The 12,541-nt window shown below is 45.5% G+C and overlaps 1 protein-coding gene across 1 annotated transcript in view; it reads right to left on the reverse strand.

Annotated features, from left to right (window-relative positions):
* NCAPD3 (non-SMC condensin II complex subunit D3) overlaps positions 1-12,541 on the reverse strand; it is a 58,782-nt gene that overhangs the window by 5,836 nt on the left and 40,405 nt on the right. Inside the window, exons 25-31 of the mRNA XM_011221874.3 lie at positions 7,045-7,182; positions 6,603-6,736; positions 6,148-6,347; positions 3,765-3,875; positions 1,735-1,872; positions 861-1,027; positions 499-638 (exon numbers count right to left, since the gene is read on the reverse strand). Coding sequence (XP_011220176.1) covers positions 499-638; positions 861-1,027; positions 1,735-1,872; positions 3,765-3,875; positions 6,148-6,347; positions 6,603-6,736; positions 7,045-7,182 — 1,028 coding nt within the window. The remainder of the gene's footprint in view (positions 1-498; positions 639-860; positions 1,028-1,734; positions 1,873-3,764; positions 3,876-6,147; positions 6,348-6,602; positions 6,737-7,044; positions 7,183-12,541) is intronic.

Genomic DNA, 12,541 nt, shown 5'->3' on the forward strand with positions numbered 1-12,541 from the left:
AAAAAAAAAAAAAAAAAAAAAAAAAATGAAAAACACCTATATTTCTGAGAACAGGGTAATAGTAAATAGGTTTCAGTACTTCAAGATAGAATGCTACGAAGCCTCAGGGAGAAAAGTTAGGAAAGAACAGCTCATGGGCAAATGTTCACTATTATTGTCAGTATGTGCAGGGAAGTAGATTACAAACCGGAAATGCACACTAAGATCACAACTTTATAAATAAGGCCTAACGTGTGTGAGGAGTGGAAAGATGGGAAGAATGAACACTTTGCTGCTAATGGGTGAGTTTTCCACTTCACTCTCTTTTCCAAATCTCTTCTTACCCAGAATCCCAAATCCCCAAAGTTGTTTTGTTTTGAATATAAGAAAACAGAAATTATTTAAAAAAGGATGAGAGGGAGGCTCGTTCTGTGCCTTCGTCTGTATCCTCACTGTGTCCGAGGTACCAAAATCAGCTCTGCCGTCGGCCCCTGGAGCCGCCCGGGACTTGGGACTTACCACGATGGCACATTTTGTCCAGGCTCCGAGAGCTCAACGCGAACGGCAACCCTCCTGTGCTCCGCCTCTGGTGCCTGCTGTTGGACTCCACAGCTTTCTTGACAGAATTCAGGATTGCGATGGTGCTCAGGGACATGGGCCTGCGGAGGAAAACATGCCACAAACATGCAGAGAGGAAGGGGGCGAAAACGCTGCAGTAACCGCCCTCTGCCTCTCAGGTGCGCCCTCATCCACACTCCCTGCAAATCTGAGGGAGGAGCCTGGAGGAGGCCACTGCAAAAACGCCCAGGGGGAAGGCACAGACGCCCTGGAGAACAGGATGAGAGGCAGTCAGCCCTGTTCCTGACCCTCCGGCTCCATACCTGCCTTTGGGCATGAACCTCTTCAACAGCCCAGTCTCAAGGGAAGGAGACAGAGGCGGTGCTTGGCCAGCAACCGCTCTGGGTGTTGGGGGCTGGCTCACAGCAGCGGGCACAATGGCACCTTCCTGGCCAGCAAGAGCTGGCATTACTTCTAAACTCGGAGCAACCTGTCAGGGAAGAGAAATAAAGACTATTTACCTACTGACACTTTTTTTTTTTTTTTTTAACGGAACCTTTACATGCCCTGAGCAAGTCCCGAAGTAATTTATTTTAAAAACATGTCAGCCCTGGGCAAGTAGAACTTTCCCTTTAGAAAGTTACGGCAGATGTTATGGCATTAAAGAGAAAAAGGATTGAGTTAGTTTGCCTTCATCAGTTTTTAATGCAGCAGATCTGTGTGGATTTCTCAGAGAAGTGAACACACTGTGTCTGGAAGTGAACAGCAGCTCACTACAAGTGACATTCTGTCCGAAACAGGCGCACTCAGGGAGCAGGACCACAAACTGAGACACCAAGGGGGCTCCAGTTAGCTCTGATCACTAGAATCACAGATTAAATAACCCGACGACCAGCCTGCTTTCTAGGCATTCACACACGGCCCCCAAGTGTTACTATGATGACTTTCCAGACAAGTTCATGTGGCCTGCCGTGAGGGAAGAGAAGCCTCCCTGATCGAGTGATCCGTGTGGCACACGTGGCAAAGGAACACACAGCGGTCCACGACCAGCAACCCGAAAGGTCTCGCCCCAACCAACCTCGGCTCCTGTGGGTTTCGAGAAGCACTGGGAAAGCTGGCAGCCGAGGGCAGACTGGAGAGGAGGATCACACACTACTTGTGCTGTGTCCCCCTGGCCCCGTAAGCCACCCCACTCACATCTGCTTGTCTTGCCAGCTCCTGCTCCTGGGCTAGCTGCTCGTTGTACTTCTTGATGTCGTACTCGAGTTCTGATGCCAGCTGCTTGTCTAATGCAAAGAAATCCTTGATTTCATCGCGGTAATCCTGCATCACCTCCTAAAACAGACCCAGAGGCATCTTTTAGTGTTTTCTTAAATAAATACATAAGCTCTGCAACACAACCTGACAAATATTAACAGGAACAGTAAGACGTGTTTTGCTGAGAGCAGACTATTTCTAGTACATAAGCCAACAAGTGACATGATGGTATTTGCCTGGGAAATGCCAACTGCACTTGTATTGACCACAGAAGCTAGTAAGCATGATGTGAGAGAATAACTATCAGTTCTGATGTTAGGGAGCGTCCTGTCTATCCGCCATTCCACGGGCAGTTTCCCAGGTTCCTGATGAGGAAGGAAGGTCATGGAATCATACAATCTGAGCCTCAAGCAAGCCTTATACCAGGGCACAGAACTGCCACTGATAAGCTACGCCCTCTCCATTCCTGAAGGCAGGGTTGGGGACAGTGCTGTAGCTAGGTGGTCAGGCTTGGCTCTGGGTCACCACCAGTTTAAAGACTCTTGTAGTGTCACTGAGGCAGGCCCCTTAGGAATTCAGGTCAGATGTTAGATGGGCAGGTGGTACATGGCACTGTCCTGGCTCTGACAGGGCCTCTGGAGCAAGTGACAGGAAGCTGTACAGTCTAAAAGTTGCTCATCTGTCTACACTAGCTTTCTCAGAGGACTGCAACTATGGTTCTACTCCCATCCTGTGTCTTCCTCTGAAGATAAGACAGAAAAGCTTTTATCACATGAGGCTAAGAACATTCTCAGGTCTTACACGGGGATGCCAGGGACCAGGCCTCTTTGCTAAGAGGAGGAAACCATTTCACCTAACAGTATTAGAGGGAGAAGATTTACCGTAGCCCCACCTGTGAGGGAAGTCCCAACAAAGGGAAGGAAGTCTATGAACCCTGCCAGCCACCATGAAGACAGGGCTGCCCAGGCTGGGGGAGAGGACGGCTGCAGCTGCTTTCACAGAAGGCTGACAGTGAACAAGCACGGTGCTGCTCAAGGCAGCTGTGTGGCCCTCCTCTGGGCTTGTGCTCAGAAACCGGGGATAGACTTACTGTTCGGAAGCCTTTAAGTAGTTAATTAAGGACCTAAACTCTTTTTTTCCTCTCAGAGCTTTAAAACAGTCAGGGCAATAAAAGCATAAGAATAACTGGAAATTCTCCTTTTTTCCCACACAATGAGCCTATCTTTCTTACCTTAACTTCCTTTAGTTTAAAGAGCTATTTGAAGAATTTACATTAAATGCAATTTGGCTGTAGCCCTTATTGAAAACAATTTTTAGCATTTTTTGAGGAAGAAAATAACATAGTGTAAACAGAGAAAGGAATAAAAACGTTCCATTTATTTCTGATTGTAAAATTTTGCCAGAAAGGTCAGGGCCTCATTTATGTCTGCATGGCATGTGAACATATTCTGGGTGCTCAGACCACGACTTTTCATGGCCTTGGATCCCACCAGTGACGGCGGCCCAACCCCCATCAGTTCGCCCCAAGACCCACTGTTATTTCCTGATGTGGAGGCAGTGTTAACAGGAAAACATCCCCAAACTGAACATGATGCCCAATGTCACTTTATCCCTCACCAGAAGGAGCTAAGATGATGCCTTTGTACTTGACCCCAGTTGAGAATGCCTTCCAAACTGCATCTCGAAACTGGCATCAAGGACACACGTGTTCCGCACATTGAGTCAGCCCTTCATAAACTCAACAGCACGAAAAAGGCAAGAAGCAGCTTCTGTGGGACCTACGGTCAAACTCTCTCTCTGTTGAAAGGCCTGTCTGGCTGGTCGAATTCTAAAAAAGTGTAAAGCTGGTTTTTGTAGCATTTTGAGTTCCTGTGTTCACCGACCAACTGCACCATCGTCACTGTGACAGATCCTGAGTAACGAGCTAGAGGCGGGAGACACTGACCACAAAGCACAAGGTCATCTTTTACCCTGAGATAGGTCATGAGTTCCCGCAAAGCTGGGATCTTATTCTTCTCTAGCACGGTCTTCAGGGAGATGATAATTGGAATAATATTTTCTATGAAATTCTTCTTCTGAACCTGTAGTAACACAAACAAAGGCATGTTTTATATAGAGAAAGTTCTGAGACAAAGGCTTCTCCCTCACCTAGCTCCTTCTGCACGGCTGATCTATGGTACTATGGGGGCTTCCTGTTTATCTTTTATTATGATGCTGGGAACTGTCTAGGACCCAGCACCTTTGTCCTGGAGACTTTATAAGCATTATCTCAAAATACTCAGAAGGCTTTGTGAAGTAGGATGGGGATGAATGCTATTCTTATTTTCTAAACAAGAAACAGAAATTAGAAATAGGCTGAATAACTTGACAACAAGCACTAAACCTCCACACAAACCCATCTCGGATCCAGTCAATTCCTCCCCTCAGCATGCTCCCTTTGGAATGAAAATGAGTTCACTTCTGACTACCCAAAAGGGCCATTTTGTATTCCTGCTGTGAAATGAAACATGGTTGAGAATGTCTAAGCATGAGAGAGTCAGTGTTGTATTTCTCTCTTCTTGTGTAACTTCGCACACATTTAGAAAAGGTTTATGTATTCATGTAACACCTGATTTGGACCAAGCCTTCATATTCTTAACCATGAATGATCGCTAACCACAGATATTTTCTAATAAATCTCTTAGAATTAAAAATCATCATTATGGTAGCCCACATAGTAGTAAGATTTATCCTTCTGAATTTGGAAAGTATTCTTTTTCTTCTTATTTAAAGTCACTAGGTTCCTCGCTTGTAAATCACCATTTCTAAAAAGTCTTATCAGAGTTCCTGAAATAGAAGGTCAATCAGTAGAGAAATAAACACTTTAATAAATATGAGTCTGAGCAGGTGGTAAGTATACGGATAGGCTTAAAATGTGACTTAAATGCATTCAACTCAATAAATACCATCAAATGCCTTCTCTGTACCAGACACAAAGCTAACCTCTGGGATGTAAAAATGAAACCAAGAATTCTTGCCTCCAAGCTACTTCTAGACCACACCGTGTGCTATGATGTGTGGCACGGTGTGACAAGTGGCAGGATGGTGAAGAACTTCCAGAAGAGGAATGCCTAGGGAGGCAGGCGCATCTTTTGAAGATGTAGGAATTTGTCGGCAGGAAAGGAGGACAGGGTGGGAGAGGCCCTGCGGGCAGACAGACAGACCGTGTGCAAAGGCACAACAGCAGGAGCGCACACCTCCCACTCGAGGAATCAACAGTGACCTGGAATGGAGAGGTCAGGGAGGGGAGCATGGAGAAGGGAGGCGTGGGGCCGTACGGACACCCAAGACCTCTGTGTGCCTGGGAGAAGAATAAGGATTTTATTTAGAAGATGATAGGAAGCCACCAAACTAGACTAAATGTAGCATTAGTGAGGTATAACTTATATGCAGTGAAATTTACCCATGCTAAGTGAACAATTTGACACATCTGACAATATGCGTCAGTATAGACAATATGACAGTATAGGGTAACCAACACCACAGTCTGCATCATCACCCGTAATCCATCACCCTGAAAGTTCCCTGCTGAGCTCTGCAGCCAATCTGCTTCTAATCTCTTTTAAGCCGGAGAATAAAATGATCAAATTTGTCCTTAACAAAGACTGCCGTGGCAGCAAGGTGGTACACAGCCTGGACCAGAAAGAAACTAGAGACACGAAGGGTGCCAAGTGAGGAAACCACTGGGAACGGCACCAGCTTAAGTGCAGAATGGGTAAGGGAGATGGGTTTGTGAGGTAAAATGGACAGCAACTGGGGACACACTGGATGGCGTCAAAGTCTATTTCTTCAGGGTCCAAAGCTTTTGGGACTCAGGTGGGAAATACAACCTAGTGATAGAGGCTAGTGTAAGAACCGGAACCTGGTGAGGATTATGGCAATTAAGCGCCACTCTAAATCAGTCTGATTCCAATATTCACACTCTGGCCAAAGAAACCATGAGCCTGGTATGCCAGACTCTAGACTGGGGTAGTACTGGGTTCCCTTGTGGACAAGTTGGTAGATAATGGTTTGCTTCTCTACAATAGAGACCAGGAGAAGAGACAAAGAGAAGGAAGAAGAGAGGAGTAACTCAGTTTTGGCAGAGGAAGTCTGAGATATGCCTGTGGCATATCCAAGCAGACAACTGGGATGGGTCAGGCCACGAGGGAAGGTGGGGCTGGAAACACAGAGGCAGAATCGTCATCACTGCGGTGAGTGTTAAGGCCATGGGTGAGAATAAAATCCTCATCTGAGGTAGACTGCCAGTATTCAGGGAGTGGACAGAGGAGCACAGGGGTGTAACCAGGTCTGTTTGTGGAACGACACACTCACTTGCGAGATGAGCCTCTTCTGAGCTTCCTGCATGACTGCACTGGCCAACGCCGTGTCATCTTCTTCCATAAGAAGGTCCTTATCTGCTTTAGCTCTCATGGCCAAAAGCTTGATCTCCTTTGAGCTGAGGACCTCAAATGTATCTGAGAGCAATTCACTGGCTTCCATGTCTAGGGGAAGGATGCCATCGGCAAAGGATGCTGAGAAGAGAGCACAAAAGATCAGCTTCTGAGAAACAGTCCAGCCCCGGGGGGGGGAAGGGTATCCCACAGAGCTAGGAGGGCCCATCTTGGCTTCAAGTGGGGGTCTGCATGGGCCCAGCTGATGTCAAAGAAGGAAAAAAATGGGGTCTTCCCATAGCATCGAGGTCTCACTTGCTATAGATCTGCTGAACCATTAGCCACAGGGCATTTCATTTTTAAATATACATTTTATCCCAAACACACCAGGCCTACCCAAAATACTAAGACAGATTTTGGAAGTGATATTGAATCGTTGCTCATCTGTGAAGTGCTCCAGAAGAAATCTGTAGATTTTCATTCGTTTCTGCTTGTTTGTCTTTCCCTTCAGTGAAAACAGCCGCTTCTCTCTATGGTGAAACAGGACAATTTTACCCCATCACGTGGGCAAGGGTACAAGAACGTTAATTTCAACAGCCGTTTGCAGCATCCTAAAAGCTGTCTACCCAAGGTGTAAGTGTACAGATGAGAGGACTGTGCTTCCCGGCGGCACTTCCCTCAGGACGCTGTTGCAGGGTGAATTGTCTAGCATCACCCTGCCCAGGAAGGCAGTCCCACCGCAAGGAGCGCGGGGGCCGTGGTCTGTGCCTCAGCACGTGTACAGAGCAGCCACCCACCTCCCGCTGCTTGCCCGACCCTTCCCGAGAGCTCCGCTGACCTCTCTGACTGGGGGAACTTGTTATACTTCTCATGCTTCTCGTAGTTATTGAAGTGGAAGATACACTCAATGAAGTGCTGGAAGAACATGACAGGGTTCCTCTTCAGTAACAGGTGAGCCAGGCAAAACTCCCCGAAACTGCAAGGAAGGCGAGAGAGGAGAAAGAGACCCGTTTGCTGTTTGCAGACAGCCTCTAAAATTACAAGGAGAATGTGGAGGTGCCGGGGGAAACTGTGAATAAGGGAAAGGAATACGAAATCCATCCTAATACACAGCTTTGTCCAGACCAAAAGCAAGATACAAATTTAGCTTCTTTTGTCTGTCCTTGCTCAACAGCATCCTTTATGAATCCAAGGTCAGCATAAATGCTTTTTTTTTTAACCAGGATTCCTTTCAAAATTCTAACAAGGTGTTATTATTCTGCTACACTTCAAATGCGGGAAAACAACCAGCTGACCCCAAACTGCTCTTCAAGCAGAATTCTGTGGTCCTCATGGCTGATGCAATGACAAACCACCACCTGAAAATGAATGCTTGGCTTCCCCCACTCAACTTGAGGTTTGCTGCCCACAAGAATGAATAAAAATCAATTTTTGTAATTGGGACTTTTTCAAGAATTGGGATTAATTACAAGAGCCTCACAGTTCGGGTCAGTACAGACAGTGAAGCACTCTCACTGAGCTTTGGACTCATCAGCAAGCCCCAGGCACTCTCCTTTCTCCTGTGCCCCCAAATCTGGAAGAGGCATCCGACATGCACATACCAGGCTACCCATCTGAAGGGCAAAACATTAGTGGTTTCCGAAGCCAAAAGTACATGGACAAAAGCCAGGTTATCCAACTGCAGGGCCCAGACAGTTTGTCTAGTAGGGGAGAGAAGGCCAAGGCACAGGTGTTTGCTCAGGGGTCAGCATGGGGTGGTGCAGGGCTGGCTCTGATCCATTTATACTGTCCAGACCAATGGTTTAATTTCATCTCAGAGTTAAATGCAATTTCCACGTACACAGGAGTGCCAGCCAGTTCTCGAGGGGGGAGGAGCAATGACGAGGATGACCCAAAGTGATTCTTGGCTTTGGGAGGCACGGGACTCATGAGAGATTCACCTTCTCTTAATGGTCCTCCTGAGGCTAATATTAAAATCACTTTATATTCAAAGCATACACATCAATGAAAACTCAGAGAAGGTAGTTCCAGAAACTTGATAGAAGTAAACCTAGGTAAAAGCTCCACGGCAAACAATGGCACTCTGACCACTCACCTAGGAGACAGGGGAGTAGCCTGACATAATTCTGAACACAAAACCAACAAAACTCCGTATCGAAAAGGGAATCCCCCGAGAAGTTCACATGAGGCCAGCTAGAAGCCCCTGCTGATCCAGGAGCAGTCAGTCTACACAAACTGCTGTTTAGTAGACCTGGCTGAAGGGCGAATAAGGTCACAGCATCAGGTGAAGTTCTTTCTAAACAAGGGTTACTCTGGTAAGTTATCTGTGACCAAGAGTGGAGAAAACCATTAAGTAAACAAAAACCATTCCCCTAGAAACAAGACTTTACCTTCCTTTATTACAGTTAACCTACCGTGGCATGGCAGCTCTTACAACTATCTGCATTTTCTCCTCGTATCTGAAGTCATTCGTGTGAAAATGAGATCAGACAGAACCCAGTACTCTCTGCAAGAAGAGGGGTTGCTCTGAGCTTCAATTTGTGAGCTTCGACTTGATGTCCACTCAGAATTTAGGTCAAGAATATATACCAGTAGAGGTAACTGATGGGCAAGATACTGCAGTCTACTCTCTAGTGAATAACTGGCTTAACCAACTGCACAGATAAATCCAACAGTAACATAAATTATGCAAAGGGTTCACCTGGTCAGGGCTGGAAGCAGAGTCAAGGACCTTGTATCACAGAAGCCAGAAACCACAGTCAATGGGTAATATTCAGCACTGTCTTGCTGTTATATTTACTGGGACTAAAAGAGCACAATTCAGCCTTGACTGGATTAAACTCACCAATCTTTCTAGCCTGATAAACTGGGGAACAGAGATAATTTTGGGTTTTTTTGTTTGTCAGCTGAAAAGTTAAAAGAAATTAATGTTCCAAGGAATTCTTCCTGGAGCATTCCTTTTAGAATGGCAGAGGACGGCACTTTTCAGGTACCTGAAACAGAAAACTTCAACACCTCCAAAGACACCTTCCTAGGAACTCTGCTTCTTTTCCCACCTCTTCTCATCCCTCAGGAAAATTAAAAGGAACCATATGTAATCACACCACCAATTCAGGGATACTGTCTAGCCATCTTACACAGCATTAATTACATTATACAGAAAACAAAAAGACCAGCTAAATCTGAGTCATAATAATCTTATACAAAACAGTTATTATTCTCTTACTAAGAATCTAAATCCAGGTTTCAAACAGCCTTACTTTCACTTTCACTTTTTAAATTCAGTATTAGTTGGAACATAAAAATCTGACTTTTCTCAGATGTTTTCCCATGCCAAATGCTATTCTGAAGCATCTATCTGCTCAATAAAGGCCACTGTTCATGGACTCCTATTCCCGATCTGTCCTACCTGGTCTATCTCAGACCCATTTATGCCAAAATTCTATCTGAAAATTGAGGCAAGTTATTTCCTATATCCATGTGATTCTTGGCTACCACCTCACATCCAGGCCCCCTTGTTCCCCTGTCCTCATCACCTCTATCACATCCCTACACTGTTCTGTTTTTTCTCACCTGATGTCACTTCCCCTGACTTAAGCGTACTCTGTACTCCAGTTCCAGGAGGAGTCAAGTGTTTACCCTCTCCACACTTCTTCACAAATCAGGGCTGGCTTTCCTCTAGGGACACCATTTCCCACAGCCCTCTAAAGGGAAGGCCACTTGCTGCTTCTCCCAAATGCCAGAGTCAAGGCATGAGGACCACACTTTCCCTCCATATTATTTTCACTCATTCTTTTGCCAAATGTTCATTGGGATGTCTCCTTAGTCTCAAGCTCTCTTTCAGGTGCTAGGGGTACTGCAGTCAACAAAACAAAATCTCTGCTCCTCCCAGACGCTTATATTCTAGTAGGTAGTCAGATATTACATATACAACACAAAATATGTTGCCACAAGTGCTCTGAAGAAAAAGCTGCTTGGAGAAGGTATAGGAAAGAGGGAAGGGAGGGCTGGATTCTTCTACCTGACCCACGTGACAATACATAGCCTCCTCTACTGAGGCTCTCGCTATCTATTTTGCCCCCCCCCCCAGTACTTGATAACTGCTTCCTAGTTTTCTCCATTCCAAATACCAACATCACTGCTATGGTCTGCATGTTTGTGTCCCCACCAACGCCATTCCTATGTTGGAAATCTAGCCCTAAGGAGACGGTATTAGGAGACTGGGCCTTTGGGATTAGTGTATGAGATTAGTGTCCTTATAAAAGATGCCCTGGAAAGATTCCTTGTCCCTTCTGCCATGTGAAGACGCAATGAGAAGCTTGCTATCTGGAAGACGACCTTTGCCAGAACCCAATCATGCTGGTGACCTGGCTTCAGACTTCTGGCTTCGAAACTGTGAGAAAGAAATTTCTGTTGTTTATAAGCTCTTCAGTCTGTGGTATTTTTTTTTAAGATTTTATTTATTTATTTGACAGAGAGGGAGGAGAAGCAGGGTGAGTGGCAGGCAGAGGGAGAGGGAGAAGCAGGCTTCCTGGTGAGTAGGGAGCCAGATGCAGGGCTTGATCGCAGGACCTTGGGATCTCGACCAAGCCAAAGGCAGAGGCCTAACCGACTGAGCCACCCAGGGGCCCCCAGTCTGTGGTATTTTGTTATAGCTGCCTAAACGGACTAAGACAATTTCTCAGAGAATCTTCAATGTCCATACTGATGAGCTCATTTAACCCCTAACTTTCTATTTTTTTGATTTCATCAACTCAAGTGACCCTCCCATGTATGTTCTGTGAGCTACTCTGCAGCCCCATCCTGGACTATGTCACTACACCCGGAACACTCACTTCTGATATAAGATAATCCACTTCATGACCACACACACCTGTCCTTCCAGCTTTCTGACCACCCCCCTTCCCATTCCACTTGTTCTACAACCTCAATAACCCCTCTAGATGCTCAATTACCTCTTCTCCCAACCGATCTCTGTCTTCACTTTCTTTTCTAACTCAGTCACCATTATCTTAGTCATTCTCTTGCCTTGAACCTCTCTGGCCCTGCCTTGTGACACTTCTGCAGCATTTCCCTACTTGAGCCCAAACCCACTTGTTACCTATTACCCCATGACTGCTGTACTACAAGGACACCACCTAGTGGGCAAAGGGGAAAATACATCATACAATTTTGGAGTCCCTGAACATTAGTGGGTGTATATGACAATTAAAAATGTCATTCAAATTTGCTCTTGCCAGAATCTTCAGGAATTCCACCTGGGCCAGAAATAAATGCAACAGGCTCTGCCACTATAGTATCTTTAGAAGACTTGTATTAGCAGATATGTATGGAAAAATTAATGTGTTTGATGCAAGCATATAGGCCCGACCTAAAAATAGGGGAACAGACTAATTTAAATTATAGTTAACAAAGGTAATCATTAGCTTATCAAAGCTGGAAATCAGGGCCCACATTTGAACCACGTGGTTTAAACAAACACAGAATACAGGGTTAAAATGGAAAAATTTTAAAGGGACGTATCAAAATATTACAAGAGGCACCGATAATCTTACTATATAGTGTAAATACCTATCCATCCTTCTAATTTCTTTCTGATTCATGCTCTGATCAATTTTTTTTTTTAAAGATTTTATTTACTTACTTGACAGAGAGAAAGAGACAACACAAGCAGGGGGAGCAGCCAGCAGAGGGAGAAGGAGAAGCAGGCCCCCACTGAGAGCAGGGAGCCCAATGCGGGGCTCGATCCCAGGACCCTGAGATCATGACCTGAGCCAAAGGCAGATGCTTAACAAACTGAACCACTCAGGTGCCCCTCTGATCATCTTTATAACAGGTTCTGTGTATGTTACATACTGACCAATGCTCTTGTTCACATACATGTATAGGAGCTGAGAAAAGGGAGTAAACCCAGAAGTGTAGGTTAAATAACCAATCTCATCTTCCCGGCTCATCACTTGAGAGCCTCCCAACACTTCTAATTATGCCTGCTTTTGGGCTATACATTGTAGAGAGGAGCGAGCCATGACAGCCAGTCTTAAAAGGACATTATATCATTATTTTGGTCCTTTCTCAGTTATATAAACAAAAAGTAATAGTCTTAGTTTTTTATTTCTGACTCTAGATAACATTAATTAGAATGTTAACCTTTTGGGGCGCCTGGGTGGCACAGCGGTTAAGCGTCTGCCTTCAGCTCAGGGCGTGATCCCGGCGTTATGGGATCGAGCCCCACATCAGGCTCCTCTGCTATGAGCCTGCTTCTTCCTCTCCCACTCCCCCTGCTTGTGTTCCCTTTCTCGCTGGCTGTCTCTATCTCTGTCGAATAAATAAATAAA

The sequence above is a fragment of the Ailuropoda melanoleuca genome, chromosome 8, assembly GCF_002007445.2.
Source record: "Ailuropoda melanoleuca isolate Jingjing chromosome 8, ASM200744v2, whole genome shotgun sequence".
NCBI classification, from domain to species: Eukaryota; Metazoa; Chordata; class Mammalia; order Carnivora; family Ursidae; genus Ailuropoda; species Ailuropoda melanoleuca.